The 20,405-nt window shown below is 33.1% G+C and overlaps 2 protein-coding genes across 3 annotated transcripts in view; both read left to right on the top strand.

Annotated features, from left to right (window-relative positions):
* Positions 1-19,307, top strand: part of LOC149957409 (cytochrome P450 4V2-like) — a 132,229-nt gene extending 112,922 nt beyond the window's left edge. The window contains exons 10-11 of one of the 2 annotated variants that reach the window (XM_090164800.1): positions 14,801-14,971; positions 18,953-19,307. In XM_090164800.1, the coding sequence (XP_090020926.1) occupies positions 14,801-14,971; positions 18,953-19,113 (332 nt within the window). In that variant the 3' untranslated portion in view covers positions 19,114-19,307. The remainder of the gene's footprint in view (positions 1-14,800; positions 14,972-18,952) is intronic. The other variant, XM_090164802.1, reaches the window with a different exon arrangement.
* LOC149957410 (cytochrome P450 4V2-like) lies at positions 1,287-13,275 on the top strand. Its single transcript, XM_090165250.1, has 9 exons — positions 1,287-1,476; positions 4,504-4,616; positions 5,992-6,080; positions 7,483-7,673; positions 9,290-9,353; positions 9,676-9,783; positions 11,550-11,742; positions 12,075-12,245; positions 13,264-13,275. Exons 1-9 carry the CDS (start codon positions 1,287-1,289, stop codon positions 13,273-13,275), a joined length of 1,131 nt encoding a protein of 376 aa, XP_090021376.1.
* Positions 19,308-20,405: the final 1,098 nt, after the last annotated feature.

Raw genomic sequence — 20,405 nt, 5'->3', positions numbered from 1 at the left:
ATCATACGTTTGCCATGGCAACGAATAATGTTTTTGAAATTTGTTCAATTTTTTCACAGAGGGTCCTAGCAATCTGTCAGCATCTCATGTTTCTTTCAATGGGAAATTTCCATTTGTTGTCGTCAAGAACATTTTTCGTTGCCATGGCAAAACGGTTGCCCATTGAATAAATTCCCTTTAGGATATTTCAAGTTATATGAAGGTGTACCAATCCCCCGAGGTTGAACACTTCGGGATGTCTCCTTGTTAGTCTTACAATATTCGATGCAGCTGAATCATATCATCTTCAGCAACTTTTACCTTTTTTGTTATTGATCGAAGGGTTTTTAAAAGTTATTTACTGCATCAACGGTTTGATTGGAGGTGTTGCAGATCAAAAGTCGGACCACTCTAAAGTCTTTATCCGACACTCGCTGGGAAAGTCGAATCAATAGTATTAAAGATTTAAAAAATAACCTCTTTGAAATTCATGAAGTAGTACATGCAATTGCAGAGACTAGCAATGAGGCAGTAGCAGTTTCTCAAGCCAAAAGCATCGCAAAAGAATTTTTTTTCGTCCAAGTTTATATTGTCTCTATTGATTTGGCACGTCTTGTTATTAGAAACCAACTAAGTTAGCAAACTTATGCAAAATCCGTAACTTTTGATGAGACTAGTCCTATGCATTTTTCAATTTAAATTATTTCTTCAAAAATAAAATAACATGTATTTCAAATAATATGTAACGAGCCATATCTCGAAATGGGCATACTTTAGGACCATAGTTCTTTCCTCATTTTTGGCGCAGTAAAACCCAAAGAACGCTACCCGTTATTACTGAAAAAATGACTGATCCATTCTTTGTTGTATTCTAAGCATACAGGAAAGCCTAATAAGGAAATGTTAAATGCGTTTTATTTCAATATAACTTCCTCTTTCCATTTAAATTTTTAAAAATGCAACGAAATTAAAGGTTCGTTTATCATTTAAATGTACCTGAAACTAAATAAACTCTCTTTTAAATAGTTATATTTGAGGAAAAAATGTAAATATTTATAAAAAAAACTTATTTGGAAAATTGAAAACTAATGTTTATAAAAAATATTGCTCAATATTCGAGGCCCTTTCAATATATAGTAGACCACTTAAACGGATGGTAATTCAACATTTAGTTAAAAGACGCTAGGTGACTAAGGCTTGAGACTGTGCATTGGGTATTAAGCCCAGCTGATTATTTAGACTTCCACTTCTGACTTTTGGTCACTTCACATTGAATTTTAGGCTAAATACAACGTCGTGCTCCTAGAATGGAAGCCATTGCCACCATAGCGTTGGCGTTAATTTCTGCAGTTGTATTTCTTTTAGTGTATTTGTTCAAAAGTGTAAATAGTGAAAAGAAAAGGGATTCCGAAATATCCAGCATGAAAACCCTGCCCTTCTTGGGACACTTGCATTACTTCGTCAAACCAGCGAGAGAAGGGGCTGCTAAAATGGCAAGTAAGTACAATTGCTTTAAAAATAATTGAGAGCCCGAATGTGTCAAACAAGGGTAAAAAAAATAGCTCACGGTATAAGTCAATTGTCATTCTACGAAAGTAGTGATAAATTGGTGACATTTGCGTAAAATTTCATACAATAAGCCAAACGAAATGTTAGTTTATTTAAACGATATCAAGGGTGTCAAGAAAAGAATTCCATCTATTTAAAACATCATCGTTATTTGAGTCAAAGTACTGATCGAATAAAAAATTAAGCTTATATTTCCTGGTATAAAATAGTTTAGTTAACAAGTTGGCAAGCCAAAATATACCTCTCCTAAGAAGAATCGTCCCTAGTGGTATTAATTTATCGAGATGACCTTTAAAGATATATCTCCGCAATTCATAATTATTTACTAAAAACGTAATCCCGGTGCAATACCGCCCGGTATAAAATTTAAATTATAATTAAAATAATGGAGCTGAAACTACCGAGGTTAATTTATTCAGAATATAATAAATTAAGTAGTTACAACAGTGAGTTAGACGTATTAACACAATGCACAATTGAATTTAACCCTATTTACAGTACAAGTTTATTAGTTAAATATAATACGAAGCAAATTTTAATGGAAGAAATATCTACGGAGGGTATTTGTATTTTCTCGCTTACCAAATATTTGCCGCATCTTTAACGCTTTATTTTATTTCAACACTCGCCCTTGATGAAGATACCGTAGAATAGCTATATTCGACATCTGGTAGTGGACGATTCATAGATTTCCTGTAATTATAAGAACGCTCACGACATGTTAAATATACGTGCAAGAAACTATTTCACAGAGAAAACCCAACCCATTGTATTATAGGTCTTAAACAATCAAATTTATATGGAATAACCAAAGTTTAAGCGAAAACCACAACTATAAGTGAAAGCACTAATAAAAACTGCGTGGCTTCAGGCGGCAACCGAAGGAAGCCGATAAAAATCACTCCAAATAAAAAATCGAAGAGATGAAATTATTCCCCACATTATCAACAAACAAGAAAATTAACCAATAGAAAAATATATAATAATTACAACACCAAGTAACAAGTTAATTAAAATATTTAGGAATAAAGAAAAAGTGAATCTAAATACCGTCAGTGATAAACATCCTATTTACAGAAATATGTAATAAAAATTATAATAATAACCCAATCAAGCAACAAGGTAATTCAAATACTTAGAAATCCAGAAAATGTAAATCCATATACCAACGGAAATGAATATTGTAATAGAAAAAACGAAAAACACCTTACCGTTAACAATTCCCGCCATATAACTAACACAAAAAAACCTTAACTGAATAGTGAAGTCTAGGCAACAGCGCATATCTCAAAATACAAAACCAACGTAACCACATTAAGGAAAATATATCACACATATAAAGCCGATAAGAAAAAACGTAAAATAAATTAAGAAGTTACGAGTAAAGTAATAAATGAATTTTAATGGTTAAAAAGTATATCAATAACCGTCAATCTAACACCACCGCATTAATACAACTATGTCTAAGTCGAAAAGAAAAGCTGTTAGTAAATTACAAAAAACTTACTAAGTGGACCACCCCCGGGTCTACCCTTTAACCATGTTATCTCTGTTGACTGCGCTAAAACAAGATTTGACCTTTAAAATTTCATACGTAAGAAATGTATACTTTAAAATCTATAAATATTATCTTCCGCTTAAGCTGAGTTTATATGTTTCAATGAAGCGTAACATGTATCGGCGGTTCTGTGGTAGAACGTCTGCCTGTCATGCAGGAGGACTCGGGTTCGAATCCCACTCGATGCTTTCGCAATACTAAGAAGAATACCGTGAACCATTAGTTAAAACCCTGCCGTTTGGACGTTGAGACGTTTACCGTAACCCTCAGCACTCGGGCCATCTCAAAAGTCAATAAGAAGAAGTTTGAGATAAAATACCCCTACATACAAAACGCACACACAACGAACTCATCAGCCACTACCGCCATAACGCTAACTCAACAGTTAAACAATATACATAAACATTACAATAACAAAATTATTAACTGAGTTAAAACCGTCACGACGGTGAACGTTAACGAAAAAACAACCGAACCGCAATTTCATCCGTTAACGCTCAACAACACCCGGTGGTTTTCCCTCCCTTTAAACTGCAAACACGACTTTGCCCGGGTAACGCGTTCGCAGCCTACAGACAGACAGACAGACACACACACACACACACAGACCTACACGGTTATTGTAATACCCCTCGGAGAGTTAACTATTGGCGGTTGTAGGAAGTAGGTAACAACAAAGCATATAGTTGCTTACAGTGGTGAATTACCCAATAAGGGCCTCAGGCGCTCCTATGGCAACATTGTCTTAAAATCAAAAACACTTTTATATGAAGGACATTTTAACATTGGGGTCTGGGGCTTCAAAGAAACAGTCCGCCGCTGCCTCATAACTTTGATAAATAAAAGATAAAGTATTTTAAATGCATAAATTAATTTAATATAGTAAAACTAAGCATCACCGGAGTAATCATCTCATACTAAGTCCGATTAAATGAAATAAATAAAATTTAACAATAAGGCATCGGCGGTAAAATCGAAAAGTCAAGGTAAGTGATGCCAAGCAATTCGTATATATTTTTTTATACGCAGATTGAACTGATCACAAAAATATGCAATCATTCATTATTTAAGTAGGGTTAACAGTACTTAAACGAGTATAAATTTTATTTTATTAAAACAATTGCAATTCATAGGAGACTCTTACACTTTATTAATGTTCTCAAAAGACCGGTGTTACAATCTCATACTTCTTCAGATTAAATTAAATTATTAAATTTTAATAATACATCATTAAATTTGCGATACACTATTGTTCACGGTGGTAAAATAGAGAGATCAAGGTAAGTCGAGCAAAGGAATTCGATTAAATAATTTTTTTAACGCAGAGTTAACTGATTACAAAAATTAATTAATGTTTTAAGTATTATTTAAAATAGTAATTTTATAACTTGAAACAGCTATGATTCACGTTTTGACTGCAATGGGAAAACTATTCAAGGATGAAGACATGTTCTACGTAAAGATGGCTAATAAGAAGATACTGGTTTTAACCACAGCTGATAGTGCCGAAGTTTGTAGTTCTTCATTTGGCTTTTCACTTTTTATTACCGACACCCTTTAAATTTATTTTAAAAAACACCAAATTTTAAACAATCAAATATGAAGGGTATCCACTAAAAAGAGAGCCAGAGTTAATATTTGAAAAGCTTTTTTTCTTAGGAATTTTATATTTTCAGATAGTTTAGGTTGAGCCATGTCCTAAATGTTATACAAAAACTAAGGAACCGTTGGATTTAGACTCCGTTTTAATTAGAAAGGTGTGCGCCTACATATTTTATGTCCACTTGGTTCTGAACCCATGTAAATTGGCCAATAGTAAGCCGAGAAAATAAACATAAAAATTAACTAAGGTCATAAATAAAAATGTGCAAGAGATCACACTTAGGTGTTAAAAATGTTGGAAGAGCTTGTGCTACGGCATCAACATTAAAATTCGGTTGACCCTGAAACATGTCAAGGTCAATCAAATTGTATCTTGAAAACCATCAGTTTTAAGGTCCAATTGATTTCATTGAACCTATAATTTGTGCTAATTGATATACATTTTTATGATGATTAGTAATAATCGAAATTTTTATTTATGATCTTCTTATATTTGGTGTTTACATTCTTAGCTTCCGATTGGTCAATTAACGTCGATCCTGAGCTATTTCGTCATAAAATGCGATGGTGAGCACCCAACGGTTCCCGAGATAGGTTTCGAATGACCTTCCATGGTTCATGGTCATTGAGTTTTAAATAATGTAACGTAACACTGCGCATTCGATGCGTTCTGAAAATATTAAATTCGTAGGAAAAAAAGCTTTTCAAATATTAGCTGTGCTTCGTTTTTCTGCACATATTCAATTGACATAAATTGTAGTTGACGATAGTTTTTTAAAGATAAACGTGTTAATTTCACCATCAGTATCAGTCTTATCTTTTGGAGCACGTGTTCGACAACACAAAGTGGTTTTACGAAGTCAAAATTAAAACTATTAACCTATAACTTCGTTATAACATTCTAAAATATTAGAATAAATTATCATTATATTATTCATTGTTAAGTAAAGCACGTGGTAAAGTTATTCGGAGTCATTTATCGGGATTAATTTCCGTCTCTTATATGAGCATTTAATATTAAGTGTGCCGATCCCGTTTCTAAGTCGGGTTCGAACTTGAGCAAATAATAAGATAGCGAGCAAAAGCTGAGTGGCACTTGGAACAAAATGCCCATTACCGGTTCCAGGTTTCCACAAAATTGCACATGTCAAGGTAATGTGTCAAAAAGGCCTAGATACAAATTACTCTGGTTACAATTTTAGAGAACAGTTAAATAAGCAAATTATGTTAAGAGTGTAGCTAAATATTATTCTTTTGCAATAAGAATATCGTTGTATTTGCAGGTACTGTTAACCAGCCGAGAAGAACTAGATAAATCCGATATATATAATCCTCTAAGAACATCAATTGGAAAGAGCATATTTGTTGCAAAGTATGAAAAATGTTTTAACGAGAAATAATATACGTATGCAATTAAAATGTCGCTCGAAGACTAAGGCCAAAGGTGGTGCCTTTGGTATTAGCCTAGCTAATTGTTATTATTATTTTTATTGTTATTATTATTATTATTATTATTATTATATATAAGCTAATGGAAGACACTGATTTGATAAAATGAGTTACTAAAAATGTACTTAGAAAAGCTCGATTCGTTCTACTGAAGCTCTGAGATTATTACAAATATTTATCATGAAACCACACAAGCTTTGCGTTAGAAGATGTATTATTACTGTAAGAAATATGCATTTCAGGTTAGTCAGTTTCTACTTGAGGCAAGACTAAAAGTCGTATCGTCGCAAACAAACAAATTGGTGATCAACCACTAAAACGAAATGATCAGGAGCACCGGTCTTCCTTAGATATTCCGAGTGTTTACAAATATAATTTTGTTTTGATGAGAAGTCTTACAAGTGAATTAGATAACACTTTTAAAAACATAAAAAAGTGTTCAATGTACCGTAAAAGCCTTGGCTACTTTCTCCTTATGAATATGCGACATTGAAATCCTGATCAATCACATGAAAATTAAATAGTAATCGTCATCATTTCAAAATAGTAGCAGGCTTTTAAGACATGAAAAAAGTTAAATCACTTTGACTATCAGAAAGCTTGTTATTTTATTTAGTCAACTTAATTTGTTTCTAAATTTTATCAACCCTCGAATGATCTTTAAATTAATAACATATAATAAAAGGCGAAACTATTAAGTCCGGGGGGGCTGAAAAGATGGTAGTCACGTGACTTTGTGGAGAGCTGCAGTGCCATCTATCATACGTAATACGAACTATAATGCATTTTATTTTGCTATTTTTGGTTTAAATTTTGATCGATTTATCTAAATTTCCTAATTATAATTATTATTGAAACCATTTTGTAAAAGAAAGGTGTAAGTCAATTAGTTGTCTGCAAGATTTAGTGTATTTGGAAGGAATATTTTTTCTTTACCGTCGCACAGAAATGGTAGTCACGTGATTTTGTTTTCCCATTTTAACAAGTTGGTTAAGACCAAATTTACTTTACAGTTTCGCCTATTCAATGTAATTAGAAGTAACCAATAATGTGCTCAGATATTTATTTGAATATGCCAGAATAATATCCAAAGAAATTAGTTTGCTCTATTATTGTCACCACGTTTTCAGGTGGCGTGAGTGTCACGAAGAACATCTTAAGCAGACGGCTTAAAGTATTAGACGATGGATTTAAAATATAAACTTTCCCATAAGAAGCGTAGCGAGGGGGATCAAGGGGTAACGTGCCCTCCCTCCCCGAAATGTATCAATGAACGAAGATTTCGTATAATAAATATTCCACTGAATTACCCTTAATTATTTAAGAGGTGACGAAGACTACTTTAAAAGGAGAAGAATTCTGGGTGAAATCTTCCACAAAGAGAATTTGTCTGCCCTGGAACAAAACATGCAGCGCCACATGTTGTCAGTGATAGAGATGATAAATCAACTGGACGACCATTCAAAAGTGGACATCAGTGAACTCGTTACCGAATTCACGGGGAGAATCGCATTAGGTTAGTATACTGTGAAGAGATGGAGAAATATTCGTGAAAATCATTCAAAATTTTTCAGTGTATTTAAATAGAATATGAACCGTTAATAGATCTATCGAGCCACTGTGTCGTTATGAATCTAGGATCTTAAATTTCCGTTTTTGGTTTCAAATTTTCGAGTCTAAGGCTTTAAGCAAATCAGTCTATGGGAACCTTCTCCTTATTGGATGAAAACTTGCTTATCTTACGTCATAACGTCGTCTTTTCTCCCAGTCTCACAATCTTAAGAAAAGAAGATGTCGCAAACGCAGTTACAATAAAGGGAAAATGTTTATTCAGCGAGTAGACATTTTCACCTACTGGCCTTCGAAATAGGCCTATTTATTTTGTATATTTTCAGTGGACGTACGTCTTTTTTATTTGTATGAAGAGTGTAGCGTGGGCGACGCTTTTCATCGTAGTCCAATGTTTGTTTAACTCGCCAACCGAGGCGTGTTCTGCTGGCAGAGAACAATAATAAAAAATAAGTAACCCAACGTATTATCTAAACAACCAACACTCTTCGTCGAGGGAATTCTAAAACAGTCGATCTGTCAACATATTAAGCTATATTTATTTAAATTGTAATTACACAATTAATTGAAGGATGTGAAAATTATTTCTATGACGGCCTTGAGAAGCTCGTGACAGAAATCAAATGAATATCTCCTTGCACAAAACGTTTTCCTTGGTTTCCATTGTTATACGTCCTAGTGAAAAATAACAGGAATGATATAGCAGAGATAGCTGTTATATTCGTAGTAAATTTGATTAACGAACCTGTCATAATCATTCAACTTGTGAAAACAGGCGTCTTAATAAATGTTGCAACTGATATTCATTTGCTTCATTTTCGGGCCAGAGACCAGCCAGAACTAGTGATAGCAGAAATTTTTGGCAAATTTTATGCATCAAACAAATCAAACATTGTAATCACCATTAAAAAATTTGCGAACTGTTTTAATAAGCAGTCAGTATTAGGCGAAAGGATAATTCTAAGTGCTCAAAGGATAAACGAATTGAGCTGTTAGTTCAAAAGTCTTATCTTTTGACTATATTATCTGTGTTTTAAGTTTCTCTTTTTGTGTTTATAAATATTTGCCATTTCTTTGAATAATCGATATTTTTTAAAAATTTAAAACACCATTGCTCAAACTGACACTGTTGAATCTAACTATACTATTGGTACTTTTTAACTATTTAAAATTTTGTTAATCATTGAAATGGAGATTTGAGCATAGACGAAGGTAACAATTATTACTTCAGATAAGGTGTTGGTTGAGGGCCCCTTTAAATCGGGGACCCTTTTGCCCGGACCTATTACTCCCAGTCCATAACTTGACAATAGCAAAGCCTTTATGTCAGAAATAAAAGCTGATTTGACTGCTAACTTTTGATTTTATTTCTATTAATCTAGTTTCAAAAGACAAATTTACCAATGGCATTAGACACATTACTGGTAGTTACTATTAATGAAGTTAATCCCGAAAATAATATAAGAGAGTTAATCGAATAAAAATATGGGTTCGGTTTAAACCACATAACGTGAGGTTAACTAATGTTCATTAAACCAAGTGCTTATACTCTGTTGAATTTAGATTTCTCTTTGAAAAACCAACTGAACGAAAAGGGAAAAAAGGATTCGTTGGAATATACCGAAAGGTACATATTTAAATACTTACACAACTTATCTAAAGTGAAATTAATTATATTTGGAACTATATTATAAATAACGTAACAAAATTATATATTACCTCTCAAGAGAGACCTTTAAATGAGTCCAACCTTCGCACGCGCGCCGTATATTTTCATTTTTCTCAAACAATATTTTAATTTTAAACTATTTTGAAGCCTGTTACTTTTAAGATTATAGTAGATAAATTGCTTTAATCGGTTTTTATTCTATCGAAATGCTAATAACTATCCCAGGAACCTGCTTCAAGCTGTGTTTTCCATACTAATTGGGATTCGTCATTTCGTTCAGGTATCTGGATATAATCGGGGAGAGAATTTCAAAGCCTTGGATGTATTCGGATACACTTTTCAATCTGACACCATTGGCGAAAAAGAACAAAGAAGTATTTCAATTAATGTATAATCAAATGAAGGCAAGCTCAATTTATTATTTGGGTCTGTACAATTTCCGGTTTCTTCCCCCTGCGATAAAAGATGGTGACACATTTCCTTTACCTAAGCACATAGTATAATTTTCCAGGGGCGTCGCTTTGAATATAAATAAGGGGGGGGGGTCATTTTATAATAAATTAATTTATTTTCGTTTTTCTGATCGAGCAAAGCAAACAGGAAACAAGATGACCGGAAATATATCAAAAGATTTAAACGAAATCAAAAAATCACCAGTTTAACATATGTTTTCAACATAACTAACGCGTCACATCCGCCCTAGTCTCTGTTAAATCTGGTGTCAGTAATGTAAAATTTGATATCTACGATAAAAAAATTATTTCGATATAATTCGACAGTTTCAATAATGTTCACGTATTTTCAAATACCATAAGTATAGCCAACTTAAACAGTTTTTACACGTTATCGCAATCGGCCAAGATGTTACTTTTGCACGAGAATAATGTTAAGAACCTTATTCAGTGATTAATTTTTAAAACTGAAAGATGGCGGTAATGCAATTGAAACTGGCCAATTGGCTCTTAAAATACCACGGGTTGTCAATCGAGATTATGACATGTACCATAAGTGTACAGAACTCAATCCGTTGGTGAAAGCGTTGTTAGAAGCAAACTTATACTTATTAAATGTTATACATTTGATTAGTATTTGAATATAGCACGATAAAGTTTTCCATTCTTTCTCAAATAAGTAAGTTCTATTAATATCGTTTTCGAGAAAATGTTAAGCGGTGGAAAGTTTTCTCCTTTTCCCCCTTACAAAACCTAATTTTAGTAACAAACTTTGGGAATATAAATGATTAATAATTATTAATGACAATTTAATGATCATACATTTTTTCTTTGGCGCTGGTTGTAAATAAATTTAACAAAAATATTAAGCATGATTAGGAAAGGCGTTCCCTTCAAAAGCTGGATATTAAAATTCAAAAACAAACCCTGTAAAGTGAGTGATAAGTTCGGTTTGAGTTAATTAATTTTGAATAATCAATGTCGTTTTTGCCGAAACAATTCCTGGCTTTTCTTTGATATGTTACCAGGTTAAGGTAATTTAAAAATTTCCAAATGAAAGTCTAAGAGAATCATGATGGCTCGCATTGAAGTATCACTTTTGAACATTGCTGTTGTTTACCGAACTAAACGGTTTTAGATATTTTTTATTCCGAAAACCCTCAAAGAAACCCAGAAATGTTGATTTTGAAACTTGGCGACCATTTTCTGAAATCCTTTGTAAGCTGCAAACAACGCCAGAATGTTGACTCTAAATCAAAATTTTGTTTCAGGGGATCTGAGCGCTTACTTATAATTTAATAAATACTAGCTTTATAACTTATAATGTCAGTAGCTAGCTTCGCTTTCAACGTTGGATCATTGAGGACATATCCATCTAGGATTTAAAATGGTCGCAAGTTACATAAAGCACGACTTAGCCGGCGCAAAATTGAGAAAAATACACAAAGTCGAGGAGTAAAATTACTCAGCTTTACCTTGTAAAATGTAGAGATTCCCTGGATGTCAATTACTAACCCTACGTTCATCATGTTATACTTTTTGAAGCGACTAAATGATGCTGAGTATGCATTATATTTTGCTCCTAATCTATTTTGAAAACTCAGTAGCCAGTGAAAGTTTGGTTTTTAAACTAATAACATTAGAAGTATATGATGGTTTATACTAAAAGTTTTGTTATCAATGTCTGATTTTGTTCACCTAGTGAAGATAATGTTTTTAAAGATTCTGTATTTCATTCAACAATAAAACAGAGTTTATGTAAAAGAACCGGCCGAACAGAAGGTGAAATTGATTACTTGAGCATTATGGACATTATAAAGAAATTTCCGGAAAAATCCAAATATTGGAAGAGATTTGAAGACGAAATGTATGACATCTTGGCCATCATTTTCGGAGTAAGTACCTTTACTCGCCAAAGATTTTCAGAGTTAGTCGTCAAGAAGATTCCGGATGTCATTATTTCTCCAAACTATTCGGGAAACTTTACCAAACTCATTTAACGACAGTGTTCGTGTACGAATAGATTTTCTTTTTTACAACTACAGTGATAGTCTTAACAATGTAACGCATGGTTTAAGGGATTCCTTAGTTAAGGGCGGCAATCATTGACCATAGTGAATTTGCAAACAAACGTAGTCTTATGTTTATTATACTCTTACCTGGCAATCCCTTTCCAGACAATTTACTTTGGTCGAGAGTGATAGAATTGTATTTTGTAACATTTCAGGCATTCGACACATCGCGAAACACTTTAGAGTGGGCTGCATTCCTGATTGGTCATAATCCGCGGGTGCAAGATAAGATATATCAGGAGCTGACTGATGTCCTGGGAACAGACGAGCAGCAACTTACCTGGGAAAATATCTCCAAGCTAAAATACCTCAAATGTGTCGTCAAGGTATTTTGCTCTTTTTAATGAATATTCGAAGCAGATAAATAGTCACCCTGGAATATTTATTGCATGGTCGGTTTTTGCTCTTTTATAACTTGATTATATCGGCAATTAACTGAAACAAACAAACTCCGAGCTGTAGTAGTTGAAGAATCAATGACTGGTGGCTTAAGGTGAGCGGTATTTAGTGGCTTAGCACAGGGCACGTGGCAAGGGTCTCCCCAATTGTATGATAATAAATAAAGCTATTTTTTTCATGGTTTTCAACATCGAACCATAAACCTGCCTACGTCACTAACGAAATCCCTGCCATAACTTGACGTGGTTGATGTGTCAAGCAATAAGTCATAAGAGTAGATTTCAAATTAAGATATTATCGGAATCAGAACATTTTAAATCACTGGAGCAACTTAAATCCGCGCCCACACTTCGCCTTGATATCAATTCAAATCGATTCAAAAGGTTTCGAAAGAGTTGTGTTCACTAAGCTAAATCAATTTAAACCGATTCAAATCGTTTTCTACCATTTGCGTGTTAACGTTGATTAAATTGTCACGAAAGTATATAATCCAATGCTTTTCACCCAAATTATAGCGACAAAACAAAAATATCAGGTTTAACCTCAATTTTCAACGGTATATTATAAGCGCCGTTAAATAAAACAGTGCAAATTGATTTGTTAAATATCAAAGTTTTACTATTTAAAGCTGCAAAATTTTATCATCTGACATCAGATGCAATTGTTCTTCGTGTTATGGAATTTTGTCCAAACTAATTTTCTTCTTCTGGTATATTGTCCAAATACATTATCTGCGTGTGGCATTTAGTAATTTGGTCATGTCTTCAAGGTCGTTTAAACTTAGAAAAAACGTTCCTGTTACAACGGCGTGTATCATGTCCTTTTTTATTTATGTGCTTCACTTTCTCATTTTAAACACATTGGCCCGGCTGTAAAACATTTCTACAAATATTGTGATAATGCCCTTTAAAATTGTTAAAGAATTGGTTCTTAATGTTTCTACAGATAAATATTTAATGAACTTTAAGACATCGTTAAAGGCCGCGGAATTTTCTTAGATTCAATGACTCATGCGCGAGATAAACCACTTCAAAATAAATTAATGTTTTGAAAATAAATTTCATGAACAATCAAAGGAAGTGTTGAGACTCTTTCCACCGGCTCCTCTAATTGGAAGAAAATTAAAATCAGAAATGCAAATTAGTAAGTATTAATCTTTAAGAACATTTCACACTCCAGCTTTATGCAATGTACCAATATTATAACTCACTGAAACTTAATCATATTCAATTAGAAAGGGCAAAAATAGGTGTTAGTAGAAATGTTAAATTAATATGCTGTGTTTCATTTTAATTTTTCTAATACCGCATTAGAAATGTTAAGTAAAAAATAAATCTAGCTGACTTGAAATAAAGAAGGCAAGAAAAATTTGTGAAATTGAGTTTCTAGGATTGACTTTCATTCTTTAAATAAAATCTCATTTTTTACTATTAATTACTAAAATTCTAGATATTTTCAGTGTTCAATTGAAATGATTGAAACACTATGTAGATATTTACCATAATGTATTCGAAAATTGGAACTCAATGGAAAAGGTTTCCCAACTCTATAAAATTTGATGGGGAAAGATCCATCCCATGATCCAAATATACAGGGTGTTTTTAACGAGCAAAAAAAAACCCTGTATATTCAGAGCATTAGGAATAATGCAATTATTCTTTGGTTTGATATTAATTCATTCAAAACTAAAACTCTTCATGATTTCTTTGGGCATTTTTATGATCTTTGTTTTTCTTATTGTGGTTTTAACTAAGTACAATTTCATTTTATTAAACATTCTACACTTTACTTCCACTATTAATTGATCAATAATATTTAAATATGAGAGAAGGTACGTGTTATGTGGCACTTTTAAATTGGAGATTTAACAGAAGAAGAATTTGGAATGGTTGAGGGCACGAAATGTAACTTATTTGAACTAAAAGGGAATGGTTCTTAAACCGGGGAGCTGGTTGTAACTTATGTGAATATAGAGTGTCCACGACTGTGCATGTGCCGCCAGATATCCTCATCAGTACCATTCGTCTTATCTTTTATAGAACTGACAGTACAAGTATTTATATTGCTATTTATTTGGTATTTTAAGAATATGTACTTTTGATGATTTTTCTACAACACGGACTTATTTTAACTACCGGCCCTGTGTTCATAAATGGCATTAATGTTGAGACATGCATAGCGAAAGGTTAAGAGAAAGATTTGGATTACTAGAGGAAATCCGTAATAATAATTACAGGGAGCTGTTGACTCGCGTCGCAGGACGGGCACATCACTATATTGTAATTGTAACCCGAAAACTTGAAATAAAAGCAATATAAGTCCTTAGATGACTTGGGCCTATAGTGGTGCTTTCTGTATTACCCTAGCGTTTCATTAACGATGAATAGAAAATCATGAAATCTTCACATCATTAGACTATTATTTTGATAACAAGGTGGTCTCGTTTAACAAATGATGATTTATAAAATGTATTTATTTCCAGAAGGAAAAACTGTGCCGAAGGGAACCAACGTAATTGTTTTGATTTCGTTTATTCAGAGAAACGAACGGCACTTTGAAAACCCCGCCTTGTTTAATCCCGAAAGGTTCGAAATGGACAACATTCCCACTTTCGCCTTCATCCCATTCTCGTCCGGACTCCGAAATTGCTTTGGTAATGACTAATTATTTATTGAAATCCTTTACGCTTATATTTAGCTCAATCGCCTATAAATCTCGAAGAAAACTCGGTGACTTTTTTTATTTTTTGATGCTTTAAATTTTACAATAAATTTGGTAACGATTTACCGCTTCTATTTTATATCGGGTTAGTAACGCAAATGTGGGAAAAATCAGTTTTTCTTGATGTTTCCTTGATGAGCGCTTGTCGTCATAAAGATTAAGGAAATTACTGAACGGTGTTATTTCTAGTCAGCGCTATTTTTAAAGATGGCGGCTATAAATATAATGTTGCTGGAAAATCAGAGCATGTTAAAAATATTATTTTCAATAATTAATGAATTGGTAAATTACGAAATTGTTGACGACAATATTGTTTATTGTAGAAACAATCGGTCTTTTATTAAAAAGCGAAAACGCCCTTGTAAAAGCTTATGCATTCCAATTAAATTAAAGACCTTTGACCAAACCAGTAAAATTGTTGAATAAAACAACAATTGTATAATTTTAACTCCTCGGTCAGCTAAACTGTAAACACCGACGCGTTTACGTCACGACATCGGATGCCAATCGTGACATCAAATCAAAACACCGAAAATGGTAATCGTGACATCAAATCAAAACACCGAAAATGGTACAGTAACAAAACGTTGGCATCGATGTTTTGACGTGCGTTCCCTTACGAAAATGGAGGATCATAATTTGATCCAAATTTGATTTAATTTATTGGATCCAAATGTGATCAAAAATTGGACAGATCAAACGGGGATCCAATTACAGTTGTATCCAATTTTGTTTTTACTTTAAGACCTCTCGATAAAATTTAGGATCCAATTTATATCAAATTGGGATCCAAATTGGATCAAGTTAGGATAGATTTTATGAAATTTGAATGCCAATTGGATCCAATTTCGTAAATTGGGATCCAATATATATCACAATTTTATACATATAGGAATCCAATGAGATTGGATCAAAGTGGGATCCCAAGAGATTGGATCATATTGGGATCCAATGAGATTTGGAAAATGACTGGATCTAATGATATTTGGATCCGGCCTTGATCCAATTAGATTTGGATCAGCTCTTAATTCAATGAAATTTTGATCCAGTTGGCATTCAAAGAGAATTGGATCCAATTGGGCTCCAAAGGGATACTTTGAAAAAAAGGTAATTTTGGTGGCATGAGTTGTAATTAAATCAACTTAACAGCAGATACTACACTTTTCACTTAGCCGTGAGAGTCACTCACAGTGTAGCACATGTATCAATTTACCATAGCCAATAGGACGAGAATTGTCAAACTTTCTGGAAAAATTTCTTACATACATAAAAAATCATGCCAAGAAACGATAAGAAACTATAAAGAAAAGCTAATCTTTAGGCCAAAAAGCTAGGAAACCTACAAAACCTGCCAAAAGACGTCTACTTTGGCCTAAAATGAAGAAACTGACCAAAAAATGGCACGTGCATCACGTGCTCTAAGTGCTCAAAACGCGGTAAACGAAAATAATTGAGGTAAATATAACAATAATTAACAAATTATATCCCCACCCAAATCCCTTGTTTTTACACCTGGTTGCGCTTAGATGGTAGAGTAAATAAAACAAACAAATGTAATTGGCCAGAACCGAGTGACGTCACTGTAACTTTGAGAAGGCTAACTATTAGAGAACCGACTAGAGTGTAGAAGGCAGGGAACAGACTTCAAATAAGAAGACGCGTAAACCAAAACCACCCAAACGAGGCTACCTTTTATAGCATTTTTTACTAACCTTGGGCGTTACTGACTGCCAGTTTCAAATCGGCGCGTGGTCCATTGCAAAAATCGTTCTAGTTACATTCTGAGTTCTATGCTGTAGAGTTTTATCGAAATGTTGCCAGTTGTTCGATAAAAAAATACATATATTTACTGAGATCGATATTGTTCTGGCGGTCTCGCCAGACATAAAAAGTAGTCATCTAATCTCCTATCGCCTTCTATAATCATGTGTATACCATTGAGTTAGGAATATTTACTCTAGATTCTTGAACACTCAATTGATATCCGCTATGGTGTCATCTATTTTAGAATTAATATATTTAAGCCACCGGCTTAAGTTATTCTCAGTGTTTCTAACCGCTGGCGGTACATGACGACACCGTACAATATTCCATACACGATTCCAAGAAAGTGTCCCGGCGAAATATCAATTGGATCCAAATTTGATACAATTTTATTTGGTCAAATTAATTTGGATCTTACTTGGATCCAATTCTTAGTTAAACTTTTTTTGGATCTAAAATTGATACCATTTTATTTGAACAAATTAATTTGATCAAATTAATTTGTATCCAAATTTTATCCAATGCTATTTGATCAAAAACAATATAAATCAATCTTGGATCCAATTCTTAGTTAAAAGATTTTTTTTATCTAAATTTGATACAATTTTATTTGATCAAACCTATTTGGATAAAACTTGTATCCAATTCTTACTTAAAAGATTTTTTGGATCCAAATTTGATACAATTTTATTTGATCAAATTAATTTGGATCAAACTTGGATCCAATTCTTAGTTAAAAAAATTTTGGATCTAAATTTGATACAATTTTATTTGATCAAATTAATTTGGATCTAAATTTGGATCCAATGCTATTGGATCAAACCAATTTTGATCAAATTTGGATCCAGTTCTTAGTTAAAAGATTTTTTTGGATCCAAATTTGATAAAGATTATTTGATCAAGAAATAGTTGATCCTTATTTGATCCCTTCAGGATATAGCTTGATACAAATTGGATCCAATGTCCAAAATTGGATCAAGTCATTTTCGTAAGAGTTACTGAACCTACCTTTCATACTTTCCATTTTTTAAGATGGCGTCGTGTCTTACGTTAAATAAGCAATATAACTAGGTATCCAATCAACGCTGAAAATATCAGATAAATTAGCTGACAATTACGGTAATTTTCGCGACCTTAACATTGAAACTTAATAACCACCATTTTTCAAAATAGCTACGTATGTGATATAATAAATGTTTACTTTAGCTAAGTGTGACTTATGAAAGAAGCTCATACCAGAAAAATCGGTACTTAGTGCGTCAGGAATGTTTAGAATAGCAACTTAATCCCTTCATCACTGAAAATAAAAGTGCAAAAACGCTGGAAATAGTGAAAAAGCTGAGCTCCATTTGATACGTTAGGGTGACCTGTTGGATATTAATAGAGACCAAGATTGACGAAAATAGTGAGGCCGAGAAAGTCAAAGGCCCGAAATCGGCCTTTCACTTAGCTTTTTTAAGATTACTGCGTATAAAAATAATCAGCACCAAGGCACCACCTTAGGCCTAAGTCATCAAGCGACTTTTGAAGCCATTAATTCAGGTGGCCGGATTACAATGCGAAGGAGGGTGGTGGCAAGCCACGCGAGCCAACAGCTCCCTATCTTCTAATTCGCATATCAAAATGTCACCGTTCAAACTTAAACGCAGTTAGGAATAATTAAACTGCTTTATAAACCCGGTGACCCAATCCGGTAATTCTAGAGTTTCCAAAATTTTCGTAGCACTGACTAGTGTTCTAAATGGACATATTGGCAAATTGTAAAATTGAGTGTAAAAAATAAGAACAACGCAGAAGAATTTAATTAAAAATATATTTTAAATGTTTTACTATTTTTTTAATTGACGAATTTAAATCGCAAAAAATACTTAACACGAAGATTCCATAAGTATTTTCAAAAAAGCTTTTACAGCTATTTACTGATTCTTTGAAATCGTTTTATGATTTTCGGTAATTTTCAGTGATTTTGTAAGGCATTATCGTGGTAACATTCAAACTGTACAGCTATTTACTTTAGTGTTAGCTCCCTCCAGACTTCTTTCAAATTATAAAATTTTATAACATAGATTTATTGCTATTTGGTTAATAAATAATAATAAAATATTTCAAGTTTCACCCAAATATTTACCCGATTTTTAAATTATTGTAGCACCTTCGTATGGATACAAAATCATGCTGTTCTTTCTGGCTCACCTCTGTTTCAGATTCATTATTAAATCAGTGGATCGAGAAGATTCCGTATTAACCAAAACAATGATGTTACAAAAGGCAGAGAAACCGATTCTGGTGCGAATGATATCACGACAGTGAAATCTTCCTTCCATGATGTTTTTTTAACTTATAACCAATTACTTTTGAATATTTGTCTGTGAAATGCAAAATTACCTTCAACTTATGCTGCTAACGATGAAACAATTACAAACCCCTTTTAAAATCATTAATCTAGGATGACTACTTGAAAATACAAAAGCAGTCATTAAACTTAAATTTAATTTAAAAAAATAATTTTTATCCCCATGAAAATTTAAATTTATTGATTAACAAATTATACAAGATAAGAAAATAATAATGAATAAAGGTTATCGAGATATGATTAATATTTCAATTAAACAAAAAAATTAATTGGTGCAACTTTTAGGCACTGTGAAAAGAAAGTATCAAATAATGCACTGCGTGACGTCTGAGTCACTCTTATTTTTTCAGCAACGACAGATTTGATCTTTTTACCCATGTCGTAATATTTTAGAAAATATTCATTGCCTCCGGATAAATCAAACGACACAAGTCAAATCCGTAATTATCTGTAAAATAAGAATTGTGATAAACGATGTGGGATAACTTTTTTATAGTTACCAAGGGTAATGTTTTAAATTTATCAACCATTATGTGCATTGTAAAATTACTGATTTTCAAGTCTAAAACAACACTTGCCGCCCTTAACTTCAGAGTTGTTTAAGCATAACGTTGCTGCGACTTAAGCACATCCATTCGTTTTATCACCATCCTCCACTTAGCTTTTAGCCTACCAAGTGTCATATCCACTGTCATTCGAGCAGAACTCCGGATAGCGGTAGCCGGACAAATAATTATAGTAAGCGATCCCGGAATTTATATAGAGCTCCACTATTTTTCTTATTTCAACCTCTGCTGCGCGTATATTGGAAATTTCCCGGTTTTGTCGTGGAAGACGTCAAGTCACCTTAAGATACTTTTAGCCCTTTTTTGGGTCGCGCTGTAACCTCAACCACTTGTCGTATTTTAATTCTGCAACTGGATTTAAAATCAGGATGTTTCAATTCATAGGCCCATCTATTCACGATTTATAATTTAATCAATAACGCTTATAAAATATAAGATTTTGAAGCCACTAAATTACGGTTTAGAGGCATTCATTTTCTCTCAATTTTCTCATTGGTTCGCAATGCTGCGCATGCGCTACGGGAAGTTTGTTTTGCGAGTCGTTAATAAAGAACGTAAGTAAGTGATAGTTTGTTGTTGGGTAATACATAAATAATCTTTTGTATTAAAGCCACATGTTAAGATTGAAAACTATGGACCCGGTGCAGAGACGTTTTTAAGTAACGCAAAATAGCGATGCCTCG

Source organism: Leiobunum rupestre, chromosome 2 (genome assembly GCF_980474605.1).
Source record: "Leiobunum rupestre chromosome 2, qqLeiRupe1.1.hap1, whole genome shotgun sequence".
Taxonomy (NCBI): Eukaryota; Metazoa; Arthropoda; class Arachnida; order Opiliones; family Sclerosomatidae; genus Leiobunum; species Leiobunum rupestre.
This window is presented reverse-complemented; position numbering and strand designations above follow the sequence as displayed.